We start from the raw sequence: 22,992 nt of genomic DNA, 5'->3' as shown, positions 1-22,992 counted from the left end.
GGGCTAGAGGGACAGATGAACATGTGATAAAGCAAAGAATGTATAATGTTCATTTACAGAATCCAGATGATGGATATGTACGTGTTCACCATACAATGTTTTCAACTTTTTTGAATGTTTGAAGTTGGTTTTGTGTTGGGAAAAACTTTTTTAAGGAGATAAAAACAAGGAGTACCTTTAATGGTCCCCCCCACTGCCTACAAGATAAGTTCAAGCCCCTCATGCTGCTGGCATAGCTCTCTGCCCTAGACCACAGGTTCCTTTCATCTCCAGCCATGCAGACAAGCTGGTCTCTGCCGATCTTTGTGCCTTCACGTGCTGTTCCCCTGCCTAAAATGCCTTTCTTCCACCGGGTGAATTCCTACTCATCCTTCAGTAAGTGTGAAGCTACTGATCCATTAGGAGAGACCTCAAAGATTACCTGCTCTCTGGAGCCTCCTCCCCTCTGTGGTCCTGGGGCCTGGCACCCATCTCTTGCCTGTGGGTCCTCCTAGAGCTTCCGTCATCCAGACAGCACAGCGTGCGCCCATCAGCCGGCGTCACAGATAGCTGCTTTCACTCCTGCCGGACTGGGCTTCCTGAAGGCAGCCACCTTTTCCCTTGTGCATCCCTGGCGCCCCCCAATGAAAGTGTGCTGAGGTGAGAGGGTCTAGGCTGTCGACACTCTGGGCCACATTAGTGTTGGGATCAGGGCATGAAGTGCTTTCTCCTGTACCCCAAAAAGGGTGGTGAGGGAGCCCACGCCCCCCCCCCATGTAACTGGCTGGGGAAGTGGGCACTCTTATGGGAGGTGAACTCTGTAACTCTGATCTGTAAACTCAGCTTTCCCCCAGGGGATTTTGGAAGCCAGGGGAGAGAAGTCCACAGGAGCCCATTCATAAAGCAAATGCCTTATCTGACCATCCTCTGACTCCTGGCGTTTGTCCTCAGTGGGCGAAGAACCTACAGGGGAGGAGGGATGTCATGAGCACCCCCAATCACTGTTACTGCTGTGTCAGTCAGCACAACTGTTGATAAGCTGAGCCAGGGGATCAAATGGGGATGAGAGAGGGCTGGGCTTGGGGGAGGGAGAGGGAGTGGCTCAGGGAGAGCCTCAGGGGCCAGTCCCTTTGCTGCTGCTCTCCCTTCTCCCTCCTCAGGGAGAGCCCTCCTCCTGCCTGCATTCCAGGACAGCAGCCATTCATTGCTCCAGCTGGATGTTTTACCCATTGCTTGTTCTCTCTGAACCTCCCCTGAGCTTCTGAGCTAGTCTGCTCACTAGCACTTGGGTGACCAGCTCGTTCAAGGTTCAAGTGGCAGTCCCCAGAGCCTTGGGTGGTAGAGGGCAGGTGTCTGCACGGAGGGCCTTATCTTCTGCATCAAGTGCAAGCCCTCCCTGCATCTCCGAGAACAGCACGAAGAGAGGGGCCCTGCTGGAACTTGTCCTGGAGGTCTAGAGACGATGCTCACTTTGCAGCCCTGGGCGCTTCACTGTGGGGATGTAGGAACACGTCACCTTGAGTTCCCAGGGTTAAATGAGAAGCTGTTATTGGCTCAGTTCAGTTAGTTGGCTGTAGCTTCAAGTGCTGTCTCCCTCCACACGCAGCCTTGTGGTCCCCAGGATGAAGTGCGGGAGCCTTGATCTTTGATTTCCTTCAGGGCTTTGCAGACAGCTTCCTCTGCACCCCCGCCTTGCACTCCTGGTGTCTGTCCTCAGACTGCTTCCTGACTTTGAATTTTCATTGTTTGTTTCTTCTGCAGTACCGTACGTGGGGAGCCTGGCTGAGGCCTCTGTGCTTGCTCCCTGCCCGGAACCTCCACCTTCTAGAATCTTCCAGGGCCCCAGGGTTCGCTAATGAGTTTTTTTATTGTGATAAGACATACATAATGTTTACCATTTTAACCATCCTAGGTGTACCGTTCATTGGCATGAGGTACATTCACAGTACTGTACAATCGTCACCATCATCCATCTTCACAACCTTCTCAAGTGGAAACTCTGTCCCCACTAAGCAGCTAGGCCCCATTCTCCTGTCCCCATAGTCCCTAATAACTACTATGCTACCTTCTGTCTCCGTGAAGTTGACAACTTTAGGTGCCTCATTAGGTGGAATCATCCCCCCAGTATTTGCCTTTTTGTGTCTGGCTCTTTTACTTAGCAGGTTTTCAGGGTTCGGGACTTCATTTCTTCTTATGGCTGAATAATATTCCATCATAGAGGTACACCATGTTTGCTACTGGGCCTTTAGAGAAATCATTCCTCTTCCATTTTTACTATATTTACAGTCACTCTCTCGAAGTATCTGGGATGTCTCATGGTCCCTTACAAGCCATTAAGTGAATCTCGGGCAACAGGGAATCGGGCCTCGATGGGGACATAGTCATGGCAGAAGAGCTTCAGTGGAAGGGCTTACCCTAGAAGTAGTGGCTAAAACCCATCAGACCTCCACTGAGTAGTCGGTGACCACCACATCCCTGGGGTGGCCTGCCCCGCTGTGGGCACAGTGAGCCAAGTGAGGAACCTTCTGTTGGGAACTGAAAAGTTTTGGATCTGCCCCCAGACAGTGCTGGGTCCCTGCAGACAGCCCTTTCTCCATCTCTCCTCTACAGCTCTCTCTGACTTCTTTGGACCCATTTCTTTCTTTTTGATTCAGCTTTTATAACATGAAGAAATAAGATGTTTCAGATGCGAGGAATGGCTGTCTGGTTCTGGTGTTCTAGAATGGGAAGAGACCCACTTGCTCCCTCAGAGCCCCTGGCCCTGCCCCACACATGCAGGTACATGCACACACACACGAGTGTGGCGGGAACGCAGGGCTGTTCTCCGAGATAACGTCTGTGGCATCTTGGGAGCTTGCCATAGGTGGGCAGCTGTAGGGCTCTGTGTCAGATTTGGGCAAGGCACCTGTCATGTTATCTATAAATCACTTTTTTTGGTGAGGGAGGTAGTTAGGTTTTAATTAATTATTTTAACAGAAGCACCGGGGATTGAACCTAGGACCTTGTACATGCTCAGCACCCACTCTACCACTGAGCTCTACCCTCCCCTGTCATTTTAGCTAGAGGGTGAGGTGAGCACACTCTTCCCCAAGGAGGGAGATGGAGGGGACCCGGGCCTTGGAGACATTCTGCAGCCATGGAGAAGGCCATCCCCAGTGCTTAGCCTTGGCAGCCATGTTCAGGCTGATTGCTTTAGTTCAGTCTGACTTTGTAACCATGAGTCATTTGAAGCAAGTGTTTTTCCCTGTGTTTATTATTTTTTCAATTTTGAAAAAAAATTTACTTTGCATTTCTGCTGCCATTTTTTAAAAATGTAGTAAATATTTTGCCCTTTTGTGTCTGACTCTTTTACTGAGTGTAAATAAATTAAATACATTTAAAAATAAATTAAAATAAATTTATTTTCTAAATTAAAATACCTTTTTAAAAAACCCAGAAGCCCTGGGGGAGGGCATACCTCAGTGGCAGAGTGCATGCCTAGCATGCACAAGGTCCTCGGTTCAATCCCCAGTGCCGCCATGAAAAATAAATAAATAAACCTAATTACTTCCCCCCTAAAACAAACAAACAAACAAACAAAAACCCTAAAATTCAGAAGCCCTAGCTGTGGCTGCTGGAAGTCGGGAATACTTACAGAAGTCCTTAAAGCCTTACACGGCCCCTGCCAGCAGTTCTAGATGGTACCTCCCCACTGGTACCCGGGCCCGTGGCAAATCAGAGGTGCCAGGCGCTCGCCGCGAGCCTGGGGCCGTGCTGTTGTCAGTGAAGGAGCAGTCCGTGCATTGCATCCCTGCCTCCCGGGCGTGTGGCCGTGGAGGACTCCAGGCTGATGTGTCTGTCTGTCTGTGTGTGTCGCTGCCTTTTGTATTTGATGAGGCGGAGGTTGTACCGTTTCTGTTGACAGCAGGGCTTATTTGCGACTTCCTCCCTGAGGCAGTGCGTCCCGTTTACAGTCTTCTGCAGCTACAGTGGGCACTGTCGCTGTAGGAGGAGCCCGTACAGCCGAGGTGGGCGCATAGCTGTGGCGCCCTGTAGAGCTGCGGGGCTTGCTCTAGCTGCCGGCTCAATCTCGCCGTCTGTGTGCGCAGGTTTCTGTGCTCAAAGCCAACTGCAGTCTGAGATACGCTGTACCGGGGAGTTTCTAATATGGTAGAAGGCGACTGTAGACTCATATGTAATCGTGATCTATAATTGTGAACTCAGAACGCAGGTGGGGGTACAAAACGCATTGTCCTTGATAATGAAGATCCTGTGAACTAGCCTCTTTGAACCGTTTCTCCAGTTGTGGGAAAGTAGATGGGGCTAGATTGGCATGAGGCTGGCATATTTGAAACATTTTTTATAAATTACATGAAAAATATGTGTTTATTGTTTCACCATCTAGGAAGAATCAGCAGTAACCAGTAATACTTCAGAGTATCTGCTTGCAATACATTTTCTGTGCACACAGTATGCATTTGTAAATATTTGTGTTTATTTTTATAAAAATAGGATCATGCTACCTTTCTTTAATGAATTCTTTTTCTTTTTTCCTCTTTCACCCCTTGACGGAGGCACTGGGGACTGAGCCCAGGACCTCATGCGCACCAGGCACGTGCTCTGCCACTGAGCTGCACCCCCAGTCCCGATACGCTACCTTTCTAAAGCCAGGATTTTTACTGAGTGATACCCTGAGTGTCTTTTTGTGTCAACCACTGCGTAATCTCAGGCTTTACTGTAACTTATTTAAGCAGGACCTAGTTTTATGCAGAGTTTTCTCCTCCAGCTTTTTACCACTGTACACAGTGCTGTGATGAACGTCCTCATCACCAAATGTATATTGTCTGTCAGATAAATTCCTAGAAGTTGTATGGCGGGGTCACAGGAAGTGCAGATTTTCTAAGATGCAGCTCTTTCTAAGATGCAGCTCTGCCAGATGGTATCCCATTACCTCTCGGCCGCCTTCCGTTTCCACCACTAGGAAGCGAACAGGTGCCCGTTGGCTGAGATACCCCCTTCGCTGGGTAGGTGAGTTTTGTTATCTTTGCACATTCGAGCAGCACAAAATGCTATCCTGTTGAACTTTTCCATTTCTTTGAACCGCAGAGGTGAAACACCTTTCACCTGGACATCTCATTGAGACAGTCTTAATGTACTGTGCGAGTTGCCTTTCCGTGCCTGTTTCCCGGTTTCCCCCAGCATCGGCGCCTATCCTCATTTACGTGGAAGGGCTCCTGTTACATTAGGGGTTAGTAAGCCCTTTTCAGACATTCCAGAAACATTTTCTTTTACGCACTCGTCAGCTGCTGAACCTGTGTGTTGCCTCCACATTCGGGCTTTTATGACTCACGCTGCAGCAAAGTCAGTGTACCAGTTTGTGCCGGTTTGTGTGTGGCTCTGTGTTGTCGGTCGTCTTGGGGACGGAATCTGGACGTGGAATTGTTCAGCCATATGGGAACTCAGTGTGTTCACCTTTGGGAGGAGCCATTAACCTGTACCATTTTCCATTCGCATCAGCCACGTCTGAAAGATCGAATTTCTCCACACCCTCAGTGACACTTACTTTCCTCTTTTGGACCCTGGCCTTCCTCGTGCGTGTGCAGGGCTATCTCATTGTCAGTTCCATCTGCAGTTCCCTGACGCCTCATGACGCTGAGGGTCTTTTCATGTACTTATTGGCCATTTGTCTGTCTCAGTCTCGAGATGTCTTCCCATCCTTTGTCCGCTTAAAAATTGAATTAGTTGCCTTTTCTCAAACCATCTTTTTCAAAAAAAATTTTTGTATTTTCTTATTTTGGGGGAGAGGAAGGTACTTAGGTTTACTTACTTATTTATTTTTAGACAAGGCACTGGGGACTGAACCCAGGACCCTGCGCATGCTAAGCATGTGCTCTGCCACTTGAGCCACCGCCTCCACCCTGAATTTCTTGCCTTCTGATTGAGTAGTAGCAGTTGTTTGTTCTCAGCACTGGCCCCTTATCAGACACAGGATTTGCAGGTGTTTCTCTCGTTCTGGGGGGTTTCTTCCCACTTTCTTGATTATGTCCTTTGAAGCAAAAAGGTTTTCTTTTCATCTTTTCATTTTTCAGGTTTACTGAGGTATAATTGACAAAAGTTTACAAATGGAAGGTGCACAAGACGACGGTTCAGTACCGCTATGCATTGCAAAATGACCACCACAGTGAAGCTAACGAACGTTCATTACCTGACTTAGTTAGCTTTCTTTTTTCACAAAGGTTTTTAATTTTTACATTGTCCAGTGGATCCATTTTTTTCCCTTTCGTTTCTTGTGCTTTTAGTACTGAAGTTTTTGCTTGTGATATGATCTTTTCCATTTCAAGCTTCCGGCTTTAGGGTCAGATTTAGAAAGCCGTTCCTTCCCTTAGGAAAATATAAATGTGGTCCTACGTTTTCTTGCAGCGCTTTTACGACTTCATCCACTTTGCATTGATATGGAACTTCCTTCCGTGGGTGGTATCGGTCTGGACAAGCGTACGCTATGCCAGAGGGACATCAGTTGTCCCGGCACCTTCTTTGCCTGGCAGGCATTTTGTAAAGGAACTGGATTCAACCTGTGCTCAGAGGAAGTGACTGGAGTTCAGTAGCCACACAGGGATCAAATCCATGACATTGGCTGACTTCCCTTCAGGTTCATGTAACCAGAAGGGATGGAAGGCTCTAGAATGACTGGGCTTTTCTTTTCTAATTGTTCCTTAGCCTCACAGGTTGTTCAGCTCACGTGCCCATGTGAACAGTGAGTCACACACAGGATGCGATCACATTTTTGTTGCGTAGGGAACAACATGTTTGTCATCTACTTAGGATACTGCTTTCATACAATGACAGATGGTGAGATAGTCAGGAATTCCTCAAGACAGAAGCATCAGACTTTTCAGTCTTTTGGATAGCCGAGGGGAGCCAGACCCTCTCTCCGTATGCCCCTGGAGCCGCGGTAGACGGGGAGTCGTCGTATTCACATTTCATGGAACACCTTCGTAGCTCATACTCATCCTGATTGAGAGGTTCAGGTTGTTGTGAATCCCCGTGATCAAGTATTAATAAGGAGAGACTTGAGGACACTCAGTTCATTCCACCTCGAGGTGAAAGAAAGTGTGGGTTGAGTTGCTCAGACCTACCTGGAAATCTAGCGACCTGAACACGTCAGCAGAGGATGCTGGTGAGGGGGCTCACCGCTACCCTTGGCAACGGCCACCCCCGGCAGAGCGGAAGGGCCCAGTGCTGGGTTGGTGCAGCAGGACGCCATGTCCTCACAGGTGACCTTGCTGCCGACATGTTAACGCACTGGGTGACTCATGTCCTCCTTTCTGCTCTGCTTTCTCTAGCAGTGGTGATTGTGTTTTTGAAAATGCCAGTGTTCCTTGTTTTATAAATAACCATTCATTTCCAATCAGGGCTGTCTATAAAATGCATTTAACTCAAGGATTCAGCCCCAGGTGGGAACATAGCAAACCTCATTTTCTCCCCCAAGACTCTTTTCTTTTTAAAATAGACTTTATTTTTTAGAGCAATTTTAGGTTTGCAGCAAAATTGCACACATCATAAGAGAGTTCTCATATACCCCCTGCGCCCACACACCCACAGCCTCTCCCTGTTAGCAGCAGCCCCTACATCTCCCCCAGACTCTTTGATTGTGAAGGAGATGTCAGAGGTCATTGCCTCTCGCATCCAAGAGCAGCTTCTCCGAAGATCCCTGGGCTCTGGGAACACAGTCTCTCTCCATTAATGAACACTATGTCCTGAGAAGAAGGGAGTGTTCCAGGCTAATTAATGTCCTGAAACGGCACCAGTAGCTTGTCATGGAGATGCTGTCTGGGCAGCGTGTGTGTATGAGAGTGTGTTTAGTTCTATGAAATTTTACCACGTGTGTAGGTTCATGTGACCACTACCACTGTCAAGAAAAAAACCCCAGTTCTGTCACCATAAAGATCCTTCCTGTTTTGCCTTTTTAATCGCAGCCAAATTCCCCTCCTTCACGCTCCCTAACCCCTGTCAACCGCTAATCTGTTCTCCATCTCTGATATTTCAGGCTCTTTTGAATTTCAAAAGAACTAGATAAGAGATTGTCAGCCTGCATTGGTTTATGTTCCAAGAACAACTCAAACTAGACGCCAAGCTGAAAGTGGAAGGCCTTAGCAAATACTTGATGATCACTTAATCCTGTAGCGTCTCGGAAGGGCACTGTCTGTGTACCAGAGTGACATGAACAGAAGCATCTGGATTTGCAGAAAAGCACGTGAAGGGCCAGGCACAGGACTAAAGGCAATTGAAATATGAACTGTAAATCTCTACGGGTGGTGGGATGATGAACTATTTTTATGCTAGTCTTTCATCCTTTTTATTAAATGAAGCCTTATATAACCACGTCTCTGTCATCAGATAAACAATACACTTCTTACAGGAGGCAGTAGATACATGGGACACACCGCGTTGTCACGCTGAGTCGGCTGGCCTGGGTGCTGGGCTCAGCTCCGCCACCTGCCGGCCAGTCCCTCACCTGCGCGCGTAGATGGGGGATGCTGTGCACCTGCCCCAGGGGATTGCGGAGATTCGACGGAGGGCCATGCGTGAGAACCAAGGATATAACACATTCTCGGTGCAGAGCCACTGTCCTTTCAGGAATAAAAAGTTCCACCTGGCAGCCAGGGTTTGGTGGGTGACGGGCGTAAGGAAGCAGGTCTTGCTACAGGCAGGGAGAGCCCGCAGGGGGCGTGCTGGCTGGAGCCTGTGGCAGAAGTGGAATCAGCGTCGGGAAGGAGCTGTCCGTCCTGACCCTGAGCTGGTGGTCACAGCGGACACTCAGTGCTTTTGTCCTTTCTGCAGGTGATGGCCGGCATGACAGCGATGACAGCTCTGATTCCGGTGAGTTTGAGTCCCGAGGGTTCTGCTGGAAACCACTAGGGGACAGTGCCAGCCTTCCCGACCCTTCCCTGTGTGTTTCTGGTAGAGAACCATGAGACCAGCAGCAGACAAATGCTGCCACTTGAAGGAATTAAGCGTGAATCTCTGGATCCTGGGGAGGTGGCCTCACAGGAAGCCCACTGGCCTGTTTGGGTCCCAGATAGGGAGGGGCTGCACCCCTTCCATGGCCACCTTTCCAGGTATTCAAAATGGAAATGCTTATGGAAAATGAGAAACACTTGGCAAATCCCATAGGGCACCATGTCCTCTTACTACCTTAGATATAAGTGGCATCAGCCTCTCACATTGGTTTGGGGGTCACAGGTATTTGGACAAGTTCAGCTCGGTGGCTGGGGGAGAACCAGGTGTCTGAGCTGATCCCCGGGGTGCCGTCAGCTTGACCTCACCTCTGCATTGCCCCCCCCCCGCTTCCGCCCAGGAATGTCGGCTGAGACAGGCACCATTGCTGGCGTTGCCAGCGCTCTGGCCATGGCCCTGATCGGCGCCGTCTCCAGCTACATCTCGTACCAGCAGAAGAAGTTCTGTTTCAGCATTCAGCGTAAGTGGATCTGCCCTGCAGCCGCTTGTGGCCATGCCCACGGCGGTTTCATCCCCTGACTCCTGGATGTGAACCAAGGGGCAAGGGCTTTAGACGGAAAGGGGCAGAACCCAAGCAGGTTAAGATTCAGGTCCCTTCCACAGCCTGCCCGAGCCCCTTCCCTGGCAGACTTGCCAGGATGAGGCGGAGGTGGAGCTGCACTTTTCAAAACCCTTGGGGACAGATCTGGGCAGAACTGAAGTGTCAACCAGCCTGGAAGAGAGGATGGGGCTGGACCCAATGACCTGGATCTTCCAAGGGTTCCAGCTTCCAGCAGCCCAAGTGACCTCTGGGCTTCTCCCTGGGTTTCCATGTGACTTTGGATCTCACCCAAGGGAACCCTCTCCTGCTGCCAGTGTCCTGGGGAGTGGAAGGCAGGAAACTCCAGGATCTCTGAGACCCAGCAGGCAGTGCTCTCATCCCCCTCAGATCCCAGGGAGTCACTGCCCGAGCCAGAGAACCTTAAAATATGTGGGATCATGAATTGTTTCAAATGAGCAGGAATGCCTCACCCCCAGCTCACTGCCTTTCTATGCTAGCTTTGTAACAGGTCGCTTTCACTGGATGCTGTAGTGGTGAGTCTGTATGTGGTGTGTAAATTGAGTAATTACAGATGGAATCTCTTAGGAGTCTGTGGTGGACGCCCCGTGTCGGGGAAGCCTCATGGGGATGCTGTTGAGGGTGAACAAGCTCATACTTGGTGTTTTATAAGCACAGCACTGGTGTTGCTGTTTGTTGAGTGTCTTGAGTTGAAAACGGGCGGATTTTTTTAGTTCAGGTGAGAGAGCCTGACCTGGCCATAGTTTTCCTCTTTCCTGCACCTCAGTGCCATCCTCTCTGAGGCTTCCTGTGCCCTCACTGGTTCTGGCTTCTGCCCTTAATTCTAGCCCAGAGCTGAGCTTCCCAGGAAACTGATTTGGGTCCCAGAATGCTTTGCATGTGGCTACTGCTGAAGTCTCCAGCTAGTTTATCAGCAGGCCATCACGTTTGCTGGTTTTACTCTTGGACAGTATTTGTGACCAGGGCTGCCACGTGCAGCTCCTTAGGCTGTGATCCAGGGATACCATTATACATCTCGGTGCACAACCTGCACAACTGTTCATGGCTGCCTGGCTTGAGGTCCTGTCCGTCCACTGGGCATCCAAAAGCTTGGCTGTCGCATGGTGCAGGCAGGCAGAGTCAGGAGTGCAGAGCTGCAGGTTGGATCACCCTTAGAGCGCTCACTTGCCCCAGCTCAAAGCAAGGAAACCGAGTGGCTTAAGACAACAAATCTGTTCTCTTGCAGTTGTGGAGGCCTGGAAGTCCAAGAGCAGGGTGTTCACAGCATCGCTTCCTTCTGGAGGCTCTAGGGGAGGATCCTTCCCGGCCCCCTTCAGCTTTTGCTGGCCCCAAGCATCCCTTGGATTATGGCCACATCACTCCAGTTTCTGCCTGTGTCTTCACATGGCCTTTTCCTCTGTGTCATTTTCTGTCTCTTCAAAGGGCACCTGTCTTTGGATTTAGGGTCCACACTAGTCCGGGATGATCTCTTCTTGAGATCCTTAACTTAGTCACATCTGCAAAGACCCTTTTCCCAAATAAGGTCACATCCACAGGTTCCAAAGATGAGGATGAGGACACATCCTTTGAGGGCTGCCATTCACCCCAGTTCAGCACTGATACCTGAACGGTGAGACGAGTGCAAGCCACGGTCGTCAAATCCCTGCCCGCTGCACCGCTGCCCAACAGTGCCCAGCGCTGAATGCGCCGCCCCGCCCCGAGCGCCCCTACAGCCCTGGGCTGCAGCAGCTATGGGCACCGTCAGTTAATGGATGAGGAAGCCGAGGCAGAGGGGATTGTTGAAGGAACTGGCTCCACATGGGAAGCGATGAATCCAGGAAGGGTGCCAGGAAGTAGGAGTGGGGAGGGGAAAAGAGGTGGATTTCCAAGGGAAAGAAGGAGATGTCTGGGTTGGATCTGTTTGTCTCTGTGGCGGGGAGTGGGGGAGGCAGGAAGGTGAAATGAAAGTACATTATTTTCACACTTGTTTCCTAAAACAAACAGGTGTGAGGTTTTGCAAATTGGATTAGCAGGCCAAGCCCAATAAAGTATGAGAACATGAAGGACTGGGTAGAAATTGTTGAGCAATTTAAATGCTGTTTGGGAGAGAGTAAACCAAAAAGGGGGGGGGCGTTGCCGACAGCTGGAAGGCTGGAGGATGTGGAAGTGGCCTCTCCCTCCGGGGGCGGCCTCAAGGTGAGGGCGTTGCTGGGCCGGCGGTGGGGCTGCGGGCCGGGAGGGCCAGCGTGCTGGCAGGGCTGACGGGTGCTCCCCCAGCCTCTCCCGGCCCTCCGCTCCATCTGAGGGTGGGCTTCCCAGGCCTTGCCCTTCGGTCTGTCAGTGACGTCACTGTCACTGCTGAGCCCACACTGTCTTGAGTCCCTCACCAGAACACTCGTCAAGAACTGTCATCACCCCCAGTTCACTTAGATGGGAACCAAAGTGTGGCATATCTGCCACATTTGAAAAAGATCCCCCTTGCTTCTGTATCCTCCCCCTGTGCTACCAGCATTTTCTTCCAAATTTGTAAGTTGTGTCTGCTCCTGCGTCTGTGGCCTCTTCTCACCAATTCTGCCAGCCCTCCTGGGTCCTCCCAGCCCCTACCTCATGTCAGTGGGGTCCCCACTCCTGGGGGTCGTGGGTAGCTCTGCTCTAGGGCCACGCTCTCCATCACCAGTGCCCCGATCCTGCCTGTCTAGGGCCAGGTCTTCTTGCCCCTCCGTCTAGATGGTTCCATCAGCCTCCTGCCTGCCTCAGTCTCCCCCATGGTTCTCCCTGCTCTGAGCAGCCAGAGGGTCCCACTTAAAATACACAGGGATGGCTCTGCGTGGCCCTCCCAGTCTCCCCACTGCTCTCCAGGTCGTGGTCTGGCCCCTGAGCTTGATGTCCAAAGCCCTTCATGGTTTGGCTCCAACCATATCCCTTCTCCTCCCCACCGTGGTTTCCTGGTCCCTGCCCATCCCCAGAAGCCTTTCTCCACAGCCACTCTCACTTCCCTGAGCATGCTCTGCTCTCCCCATCATCCTCTTTGGTGTCCTCTCCCCTCACCGAGCTGCCCTCATCCTTCGGGCCTGGGGCACCATCCTCCCAGCCTGGGGGCCGCCCGGCGCCCCCTGCTACCCTGGTGCCCATCTGGGGCCGATTGGGCTTGCTGGTTTCCGTGTCTGTGACTGCCACCCCATCCCCCATCTCTGGACTGTCAGCTCCTGGGGAACTGTGTGTCCTTCATCCACTGATGTGTCCCAGGCACCTAGGTCGGGCTGGAATCAGGAGGAGCACTGTGGGTGTTTGTGCGGTGGCTAAGCCCCAGAGAGGCTGGGAGTTGGGACTTCCCAACCTCACCCTTTCTGCCAAGCCGCCCCTGCGGGAAGTCGGGGAAGGTAGAGCAGAAACGGCTTCTGCACCCAGCACTCGGGGAGGGCCTGGGGGATGGCACGTGGCTGCTGGGATGGGCCTGACCCCGCCGTGGTGCTCAGGGGCTTCTGGTCTCTGCTGCCACCAAAGGGGTCCTGGCCTTGGGGACCCTCTGCTTCCCCTGTTTCTGCCCTCAGTGCCAAGGGTCAGCAGCATGTCGTGCAGAAAGCCCACGTGGTTTGTTTGGGGGCCGTGTTCTTGCTCCAGGCTCCTAAGCTTTGTGTCTTGCCTTCAGATGCAGCAGAAGGTCAAGGTAACGACGTGCTTTGACTTACTCATTTTCCTCTTCTGCTTTGGCCTCTACACTTCACTGTCCGCCCCTCCCCTCCCCACTGCTCTTGTTCCTTCTCGCCACTCTCCACCCCATCCCCTTCCCAGGCACTCACCAACTTGGCTGTGACCCCAACCATCTTTAGTTCTCCCTGACACGTGTGGGAGGCTGGGTGCAGCTGCATTTCAGGGATGCTGGGGCAGGGGTGGAGATCCTGACCGGAACTCAGATGCCTGCTGGTGGTCATCCCTGAGGAGCAACCAGAGGGCGGCCCGCGGGCACTAGACAGTCCAGCACATGGCAGCCGGGTAGTGATCAGAAGACTCAGGGCTCATCTCCTGGTCCCTGCCCATCACCAGGGAGCATCTCCCACTAACTCCTTCACCCATCCTGCCCTGCCAATGAGCAATACCTGCATTTTTCCTGGGCCCATCTGGTATCCATTTTGAGCCCAGCAAGCACCAGGGCAGGCAGGCGTCCTTTTCTGTGCAAGGAGCCTGAATGCGACCGGGGGTGGCAGGGTGACATATGCTGGTACCTGCTCCGTCATTTGGCTTGTTAGAACCATGGCTCAATTCTCCCCGCCAAGGCCCTGGGCTCTGATGGGGTTTCTAGTCTCTGGCTTCTCTGAGGATAAGATGTGGACTTGACTGTCCCTAAGCAGCAGCAGGGGCAGGGTCCACTCCGAGCCCTGAGCGCTGGCCTTGATGTCCAGCATGTTACCAGTCAGGGGCCTGAGTGCTGGCAGATAGAGGATGCTTGTAAAGTTCCTGGTCCCTCTCAGACGTTGGTGGCGAGAAAGCCCAAGTAACTAAGTGGACTAGAGCAGCTAGCAGCGGGCCCCGGGCCCTCCGCACTGCACAGGGACAGCACCGCCTCCCGTGCCTGGAGGAGCCGGCCGGCCTCTGTGCGGGGGTCGCTGGCATCTCTGCAGGGAGCCCACCCAGCCGTCCGCCCTGCCTCCATCAGTCATTCACATGGTGCTTGGCCCCCTCTCCACCTCCCTGGCCCCTGGGCCAGCACGTGGACCCATAGGTCGCGTTAAGCCCTGTCATCAGGTGTCCCCTCTGCTGGGCAAAGCTGCTGGGTGGCCCACAGTCTCCCACATGGTGGCACCCTCCCAGTGGGGATGGGACGTCAGGGGCCTTTGCCTCCCAGCTTTTCTGAGGATGATGATGAGAACTCCTGGGCCAGGCAGGCCATTCCCAGCCGCCCTTCACCCAGATGAGGGGATGAGGACGTTTGGGGGGCCCAGGGTGCAGGGGTCTGAGGTCGTTAAGGGAGTTGGACTTTTTCAGCGTCATGGAGGCTTGGTCAGGAGTTCTCCATCATGCCCAGGGAGCCTCTGGTTCTGTGTCAGCCACTAACTCCGCCCTTTGCCTTCTGCAGAGGGTCTGAACGCGGACTATGTGAAGGGGGAGCACCTGGAAGCTGTCGTGTGTGAGGAGCCCCAAGGTGAGGACTGGCCTTGGCTGAAGCCTCCTAGCCTGTGGGCCCAGCCCTGAGCAGCAGCGAAGTGCAGAGGTGCCTATTGCTAGAATTTCCAGCCAGGGGTCCCTTTACTGTGCCCGGACGAGCCAGACTCCAGCTTCATGATACCAGGGATGCAGGGGCCCCAGTCAGGGCCATCTGCCCTTGGGTCCCTGAGCCTGAGCCCCTCTGCTCCCTGTCAGCGGAAAGAGACGCACCTTAGACAGGTGCAATTACGATTAGAAAATTGCCAAAGGCAAAAGGGAAGTTGGCTAAAACACGGACCCTATTATGGGATCCCCTAGCCCCGCCTCCCCTGGCCTCCCCGCCCTCTTCTGTGGTGATGGAGCACTGTCTGCGCAGGGTCAGGTTGCCAGCCTGGAGCGCCCAACCTCTCAAGGCAGGCAGAGCGTGTGGCCCCAGTGAGGCGGTCAGGAAAGCCTTCCTGTGGAGAAGGGGAGCCAGCTGGCTTTCATCAGTTGAGGCCGGGGAGGGTGTGGCCAGGGCGACGGAACTACAGGCAGCAGCAGGAGGGACAGGCGGCGTGTGATGGGGCGGGGGGCTGCGCTAGCTCACTCAGGGCCGTACCGCGTGCGGGAGCGCCACGCTGGATGGGTTCAGTAGCCCTGGATGTAAAACATGAGGAAATCGACTCTATAGCAGAATTCATAATTTTTTGATTAAAAATAAACTTTACAATTTTTAAATAAAAAAACTTTAAAAGTTTTTAAAACTCTTGGCCACCTTTGTGTGAGCGTCTCCCACAGGCCAGGTACTGTGTTGAGTTGCTTTATTGAAAATCCTCCTCCCAGCAACTCCACCAGGAGCATTCCCGCTTCACAGATGAGGAACTGGAGGCTGAGCTGGTTCCAGGGTCTGTCCGCTTTGTCCTCATCTCCAGGGTGTGGAGCGGGCGCCAGAGGCGAGTTGTCCAGGACAGCCAGCCAGGGAGCCAGGTTTCTGTTCCCAGAGGGCGTCAGCTATCTGCGTCATCCCCGGTGCGGGCTGGGGATGATCCCCTGCTAACGGGTGTCTCCTCTTCCTAGTGACATACTCGGCGCTGCAGACGCAGTCCGCGGAGCCGCCACCGCCCGAGCCGCCCCGGATCTGAGGGCGCGTGCCGCGCCCTGCTTCTGGCTTCATTTGGACCCCCAGCTGCCACACTGCTCCTTTGATGTCATTGGCTTCTTGTCGTTCTCAGTTTTCCGGATGAGCTCTGGTGTTTGTGAGTTTGGTTCCTGTGCCCCTGCCAGCTTCAGGAGCCGCAGAGTCGCTGACTCCCCAAAGCCATCCCGTCCCCAGGTCTCGGTGAGCTGGGGAGGGTGGGGGCCCAGAGGACGCTTCTGCTGCGGGACAGGAGTTTGAGCCCAGGGCGGTGTGAGCCCCTCTACACCGCACTGACTCATTGGGCGGGTTTCTGCCCAGAGGCAGTCCTGGACGAGAGCAAAGAGCTGTCGGCAGGGGCCCAGCTGGCGCCTGAGTCACCTGGAGCCCCTGCGAGGAACCAGCCACTGCACAGCAGGTACCACCACGCACACATCACACCTGGACGTGTCTTTATTTCCATCCTTCTCTCCAGCTCCAGCCCTTATACACCTGGGCTTCTACAGAGCTGGCCCGTGCGGTGGCTTGTCATTTATTTAAGTACAAACATGCATGTCACGGTAGCCTGCCCCGAGAGTTCAGGAATCTTCTGGACATGTAGAGAGCTGTGGCTCTCAGGCCTAATTCCCATCTGATTCCAGGGGACTAGGCGTGGTCTCCAGGCTGACATGATGAGTTTCGAGGACTCATTCGTGACGTGGAGATGACTCTTATACTGGGGAGGGGCGTACCCCCCCCATGCGTGTTCTTGTTTTGATAGCAAAAGGGCCCGATATCACTATGGGCGAGCATCAAAGCCTGAAGCATGCCCGTTGTTTACTTAGAGATGAATGCGGGGCTGGGGAGGGGGGAGGGAAGGGAAAAGGGACGTTCGCTTGGTTTGGGAAATACACCTGACTTAGGAAGTCGCTAGTGACCTGTCCTCCTCTGATGAAGAGCGCGTGGGAGCCTGTGGGCACTGGAACTGGCCTGGAGCTGCCTGGTTTGGGCTGGAGCTGAGCTGCCTTCTGGAAACACTTGTCCAGCCCACATGTGGTCCTGCTCCTGGGGGCTCTGCTGTCAGGGTCTGAGCTGGAGTCTGGAGCCCCCATCTACTGATAACCAGTCAGCAAGAAGGTGGGGTCCTGTTTACACCGCTTCACGTGCGGCGCAGACAGCCCTACACGTTCCATGGAGCTGGGATGAGGCACTTCCGACTTCCTAGGGAAACGGCTGAAGTCTGAACAGACCCCGCAGGGTGCGTAGTGCCTGCCTCGTGTGTCCATGTTATGTAGAGCGTGTCTGTGGGCCCTGCCAGACAGGCTGGGTAGCATGTGGCCAGGGGTGCGGAGCACCAAGGAGACACCTCTGCACGGTGCCCTGAAGGAAGGAAATCGTGCCCCACCGCACCCCGTGCCCTAGGAAAGGACCAGCGGGGACATTGTGAGGTTTGCCTGTTTCCGGTATGCCCCCGCCCTCGTAGGCCACATTGCTGTCAACTTTGCCAGGCTGGTCTCTCTCAAGGATGGCGAGGGCCAATACCCCCACCCTTGCAGCCTGCTGTCACCTAAGGGGGAGCTCAAGGCCCAGGGAGGGCCCGTGTCCTGAGTAACGGAGTTGGGCAGGAAGCCGGGCAGCGCGCAGGAGGTCGGCACGTCAGAAGTGCTGCTCAGAGCCGTCCCGAGGCATGTGAAAGGAAGCGAGGCAGCACTTAGGTGAGCAGTGAAATGCTTCTCTCCCTGCCACCGCGAGGCTGGTCTGATGGCGAAGCCCCTGAAATCCTAGCTGTCAATCCATGTTCTCAGCGGCGCTGACTCTGGTTGAGAGACCCATTTTGCTCTTCCCTATCTCTGTGCCTAGTGAAGGGACAGGCCTCGGAGATCACTCAGCCACCCGTTTGCAGAGCTCTGGGCCTAGGGGTGGGGCGCTGACACGGGCAGATGCCATGGGGCTCTCGTAACTGTGTCAACCTGAACGCTGCACTGGCCGGCTTGGGCCTTCCCAGGTGGTTCGCAGAAACAGGGAGCTAGAAAGGCCGAACGCAGTGTCCGTCGCCACCAGCCTAACTGGCTGGGGGTGGGGGGTGGGGCTCAGTGTTCACAATAACTGAGCTGGTGGAGGAAGGAGGCAGGGCAGCTTAGCGGGTGGGATGCCCTCCCACCGTGGCACCCAGAGTGGGGCCAGGCCCACTGCCTTGGCCACTGGGTTTGGGGGTACCAGGTAGTTCTGTGAGTTAGGGGAGATGGGAGGCTGATCTCAGAATCCCCTGTACTTTTTATGTGCTTGTGTTTAAGTATGAATTGTAAGCTGTCTCACGTTTGCATTAAACAAAATGGAACCTACCAGATCCCTGTATTCTGACCGTGTGAAGGCACTTGCTTTGTCAAGGGATGCTGTTTTTTTCCTTAATTCTACGAAGCCGACCTCATTCCCCTCCTCCCCAGCCAAAGGCATTTCTCAAGGTCAGAGTTCTCCAAGTCCCCTCTTGACCAGCGGCTTAGTGTCAGGCTTCTTGGTGCGCCCTGCTGACAACGATGTCGCGGGGGCAGGGCGGGCAGAGGCAAGTTCCCACTCACGACTCCTAAGCCCACTGCTCTGTCTTCTTCAAAGAAAGCCCGTGTCCAGGGTCGACTCCGGTGACGTGTGGTCATCTCGGGCCAAGGAAGCTGAGCCGGGCACTCAAGGCCGTGCGTGCAGGGGGTCCGCTGAGGCTCAAGTGGGCTGTGCGCCAGGCCAACTGAAAAGACAGCATGAGGACAGGGCCACTGGGAGGGCTGTGCCACTCCAGCCTTGTGGTAAAATAGTACCACGTGAGTCTCCCACCCTTGCCACCAGGGTGTTGCTGCGGGGCCCTCAGCTGCAGTGACTGCTGTGTGAGGACAGGGACGCCAGGCCTTGGAAGACAGGTGACACGAGGGGGATGGCGTGGTCTCACCCCGGCCTTTACAGCCCCTGTGGAGGCCAGCACGCCCTCCACAGACTCCAGGTGGGGACCCCATGGCTTCTCAGCTATCTGTCCCATTTAAGTTCTAGGATGCATGGCCTGGAAAGCCAGCCCTGCCACCTCAGGGTGGCCCCTGACTCTCAGGGGTGTCCAGCCTTTCCTTGAGTCTTCAGCATTTTCTCAAGGTTAAGGTCCGGGGCATTTCAGATTTTTAAAATCAGAGTAGCTACCCATTTCAGACACAGCACTCAAGTCTTTTGATAAGCTACATTTACGACTTAGTAAATGAATTAAATCATGGAAAGGCACTTTATGTACACTAACTGTGTCACATAACATGTATTGAATGTTTACTAACTTTCACCAAAATGCTTAAGACAACAACAAAATGAGACCACAGGGCAAACATTTTAATTACAGATTGAAACACAGTGCATCAGATGAGGCAAATACGGTACTGTACCAGTCTTAAACAATCTGACCTGTAAAGGTTTTACAGTCTAGTGCACTTAAATAAAACAAAAAAACTGCTTAGGTAACAAAACTATACTTTAAGTTGCTTTAGAAACAGTTCTATGCTAGGAACAACAGAAAGCGATCTGTTGTGCTGCTCTCAAATGGAATGGGGGTTTTGGGGTCCTCCTAGGGCCCAATACATGGGGTAGGGGAGGTAGGACAGCCCAGTCCCAGGCTAGTTGACCTTGGAAAGCATAAGCCCGAGTCTGCTTCTCTGGTTCTGTGAAAAGCAGTCTTCAGGCCACAGCAAGTTTAGGAGTCAGTGCAGCTGGGAGATTATGTGCTATCCCTGGGGAGAAAGTGAGACCCGTCCCCATCTAAAAACTCAGTAATCAACGACTAATCCAGTTTATCCATTGATAAACAAGGTTTCGGCTATGTTGGAAGCCTAAATCAAAAGCTAACATCAATTAAACCACGCCTTAGAAACAAATCCCCCAGATGATAAAAATGAATTCATTTTCGGTTATTAAATTACCTTGAATAAATATTTGATACCTTACAGATACCAGATAATTTTCTGTAAGAATCAGAAGGTTCCAAGTTGAAAAAACATCTATTCTGTTAAGTATTTGAGTGTAAAAAACCTTTAAGAATGTTTTCAAAAATAAGGTCAACATGTAGGACTTTGGGTAGCATCCAGTAATTTGAAACCAACCACGTGTTACAATGCAGTTGTGAGCTCCATGAGCTTCTGCCTGCCCCCACTCTAAAGGCAAGGTTAACTCCCGCTGCAGTGGAGGTCCCAGGGGCTGGCTGAAGTTGGCGTGGCCCGAGGAGGGCGGGGCCTGCTGGAGCCGGGAGCAAATGTGCGAGATTCTGCAGCAGCTCAGAGCCCCAGCGCTAGTGGATGGGCCAGTTGATGGTAAATTAATTCCTGCCCAGACTGATGGTCCCAGGGCCCAAAGTCGGTGAGTGAAGGTGCAACACGGGGAGGAGAGGCCTGAGCTGTGAGATGAGAAAACCGAGGGAATCAAGGGCTCTGCTTTTGGCATCTGAAGCCACGGCGCAGTAGTTGCTTTAAAATACCAACATTCAGTCACAGGAATAATCTGAGTTGAAGGGATCTTGATAAAAGGAGAACTAGTATTTCAGACAGGCAGAGAGCAGGCTGGCTTTGATACATACAGCTGTCAGCGGGGGGAGTGGCAGGCTGCAGGGTTGGGCAGCTCAGGAGTGATGGGGCCCCGGGGAGGCTGTGCCCAGCCTCCACTGTGCCAACCCCGGGGACACTGCAGCACTACCAGGAACACCCGTGCCGCCTCAGCACACAGGTGAGGGCAGAACATGTGGCCTTAAATGACTAGATTCAAATCGTGCTTCAAATGTACCACATAACAGCGTGAGCTCTGTTTGAAAATTCCTCACTCAGTCCAGTGCAGCAGATACCAGCTTGGGTGACTAGTCTGAACATAAAAAAGGACATAGGAAAATAAAGGCATGTTTCTCTTCTTTAAAAATACCTTATATGTACACAACAGTAATTGGTACAGGAGGACCCCTGGCGTGAAGAGCACTGTAGGAAAGATGGCGACGGTCTGTCTTCCCCACCAGTGCATTTTGAAACACTTTTAGTTAGCTAAGAGCCGAAAGGAGCCACGTGGCTGGCAACGTGGTCTTTAAGGGAATGGGGTGGGTTTTTCACAAGGATGTACCACCTTGAACCTTAGCACTGCGTACCGCTCACCTGAGTGTCTCCCAAGCGCTGGGACCGTGGACCGTCGGGTCACAGGGTCAATGGGACAGACAGCTGCCCTGAGAAAGCGCTGACGGGAGGGAAGTGGGGTGTTTACAACACAGCAGCACTGCTGACCATGGGAGCTGTCACCTAGCACACAAATGGTCGCGGGGCCTAATCGGAAAAGACAGGATCACAGGTCCAGCCGCTGCAGTCCCCGCCTGGGCCAGGGCCCGCGGCCGTCAGACCGAGGTGTGCACGGGCGTGGCCGAGTGCGAAGGCGAGGAGCCCCGCTCCGATGAGGACGAGGCACGTGTGGCCACCTCCCGCTGCAGGTCCTCCACCCTCTTCTGCAGCTCCGCCCGGACAGCCAGCAGCTCCTTGAGGTTCTGGTGGATGGGCATCTGCAGGGACAGAGAGGGCCGTGTCAGTGCGCTGGTCCTTCCCCAAACAGCCTCGGCATCCAGATGCTTCGGTTCACCCCGAGCTCACAGTCAGGACGCCTGTGCACCCAAAGGCTCCTCAGTCTCTGACCGAACTACAGCCAGGTGCACCGGGCCCCTCCCCACGAGCCAGGGCCTTCAGCTGCCACCATGGGGTGGCCTCCCTGGTTCTGCTTGCCTTCCCTGCTGGGCCAGGACCCCGGAGGGGACAAGGAAGCCTGGGTGAACCTGCCACCTGAGCATCAGCCGAGGCTACCCATGCAGACTTGGAAAGGAGCCAGGACTGTGGGAAATGAGAGCAGTGCTTCCCTGCCACCGAGCAGCATTTACAGGGACAGCCCCCCCACCTCCATCACCCCTGTATTTCTGCATTTTTATAAACAGCACTGTGGACTGAAAATATGTCTGTTACCTCAACACTTTCTAGCACTTGAACTAGCGTTCGTTTTCATCAACCAGATCAGGAGGGGACAGAAGCCCCTGGAGAGGGCCGTGCTGGAAGACGGGGAGCCCCCGGGCACTGCACCTCCCCACTTCACGAAGCATCCGCCGACAATGCCTCACCCCAATTCCTAAGCCGACCAATGGGGGTGAGCCAGAAGCAAATGAGAAGGGTTTTCCTGGGGCACAGGGGCCACCTCCGTAGTCTGACTGTTCTGGTCATGGCACCCACGTCTGCACTTAGCAAACAAGCTGTTCTCCACACCTGCAGGGGCCCAGAGATCCCAGACCTGGTGTCTCCCTCATGGCTTGAGGCAGACCAGGGAGGGAAGTCGCCAGCTGAGGGGCAAAGGCGGCACGGGCGGTGGGTCTGTGGAGCGCTTCCTGCTTCCCTCCAACCCCAGTCCAGGCAGCATACAGCAGCCGCAGGCCTGGGTCCTGAGCCTCGGCCGGGCCGTGGGATGCTCACCAAACACCCTCCGGTGGCTTCTTCCTGCTGCCCTGAAGGTGAGATCCTGACCTTGGCCTCAAGGCCCTGTATGGTCTGACCTCAGCCTGCTTCTCCTGCTCACTTCTCACCAGGTCCTGCCTCTACTCCCCTCCTGCATTCTAGAACCTTCCATATTTTAGAAGATGCCATGCATCCTCTGTCCCTTCTGCCGGAGACACTCTTCACCCCGCCCTTTCACTCACGTGCTGGACTTCATCCTACAGGGACCGGCTGGAAGAGGACTTGCAACGGGTGTGGGGCCTTTCGGCGCCTCTCCACTCCCGCCAGGCCTGTGTGTTTCATCGTTACCTCCCCTGAAGACTGGGAGTCATCCCACCCGGTGCCAGTGGTGACCAGCCCCAGTAGAGGGAAGAGGGAAGGTGGGAGACAGATGGGAGGGAGATGAGAGCCGAGAGTGAACGACCAGAGATGAGGCGGGGACAGGGTCGGATAGGTGGACAGCTGGGTGTCTCCACACACTAGGGGGCTTGATAACCAGCACCACGGAGGCTGACAGGACACGAACAGTTGGGTCCTGCCCGTGGTTAGTGGGGCTTGGGGGCTGTTATTGTGTAACTGTGTCCCCCACGCCCCAAATGCATCGGTTGAAGTCCTCAGCCCCAGCACCACAGAAGGTGACCTTGCTCGGAAGCAGGGGCTTTACAGAGGTGCCGAAGTTAAAGTGAGGTCCTCAGGGTGGGCCCTAATCTGGTCCGACTGGTGTCCTT

At 53.6% G+C, this 22,992-nt stretch overlaps 2 protein-coding genes across 4 annotated transcripts in view; one reads left to right on the top strand and one right to left on the bottom strand.

Moving 5' to 3' along the window:
* The window catches only part of CD99L2 (CD99 molecule like 2), a 94,087-nt gene extending 75,993 nt beyond the window's left edge, over positions 1 to 18,094 (top strand). For both annotated transcript variants that reach the window (XM_072956501.1, XM_072956500.1), the window contains exons 6-9: positions 8,800 to 8,838; positions 9,317 to 9,436; positions 14,589 to 14,654; positions 15,716 to 18,094. In XM_072956501.1, the coding sequence (XP_072812602.1) occupies positions 8,800 to 8,838; positions 9,317 to 9,436; positions 14,589 to 14,654; positions 15,716 to 15,780 (290 nt within the window). In that variant the 3' untranslated portion in view covers positions 15,781 to 18,094. The remainder of the gene's footprint in view (positions 1 to 8,799; positions 8,839 to 9,316; positions 9,437 to 14,588; positions 14,655 to 15,715) is intronic.
* Positions 18,095 to 19,085: 991 nt separating this feature from the next.
* MTMR1 (myotubularin related protein 1) overlaps positions 19,086 to 22,992 on the bottom strand; it is a 62,089-nt gene continuing 58,182 nt past the window's right edge. For both annotated transcript variants that reach the window (XM_072955720.1, XM_072955721.1), the window contains one exon: positions 19,086 to 21,294. In XM_072955720.1, coding sequence (XP_072811821.1) covers positions 21,133 to 21,294 — 162 coding nt within the window. In that variant the 3' untranslated portion in view covers positions 19,086 to 21,132. The remainder of the gene's footprint in view (positions 21,295 to 22,992) is intronic.

This window comes from Vicugna pacos, chromosome X, assembly GCF_048564905.1.
Source record: "Vicugna pacos chromosome X, VicPac4, whole genome shotgun sequence".
Taxonomy (NCBI): Eukaryota; Metazoa; Chordata; class Mammalia; order Artiodactyla; family Camelidae; genus Vicugna; species Vicugna pacos.
The sequence above is the reverse complement of the archived record's forward strand: the minus strand, read 5'-3'. Positions and strand labels throughout refer to the sequence as shown.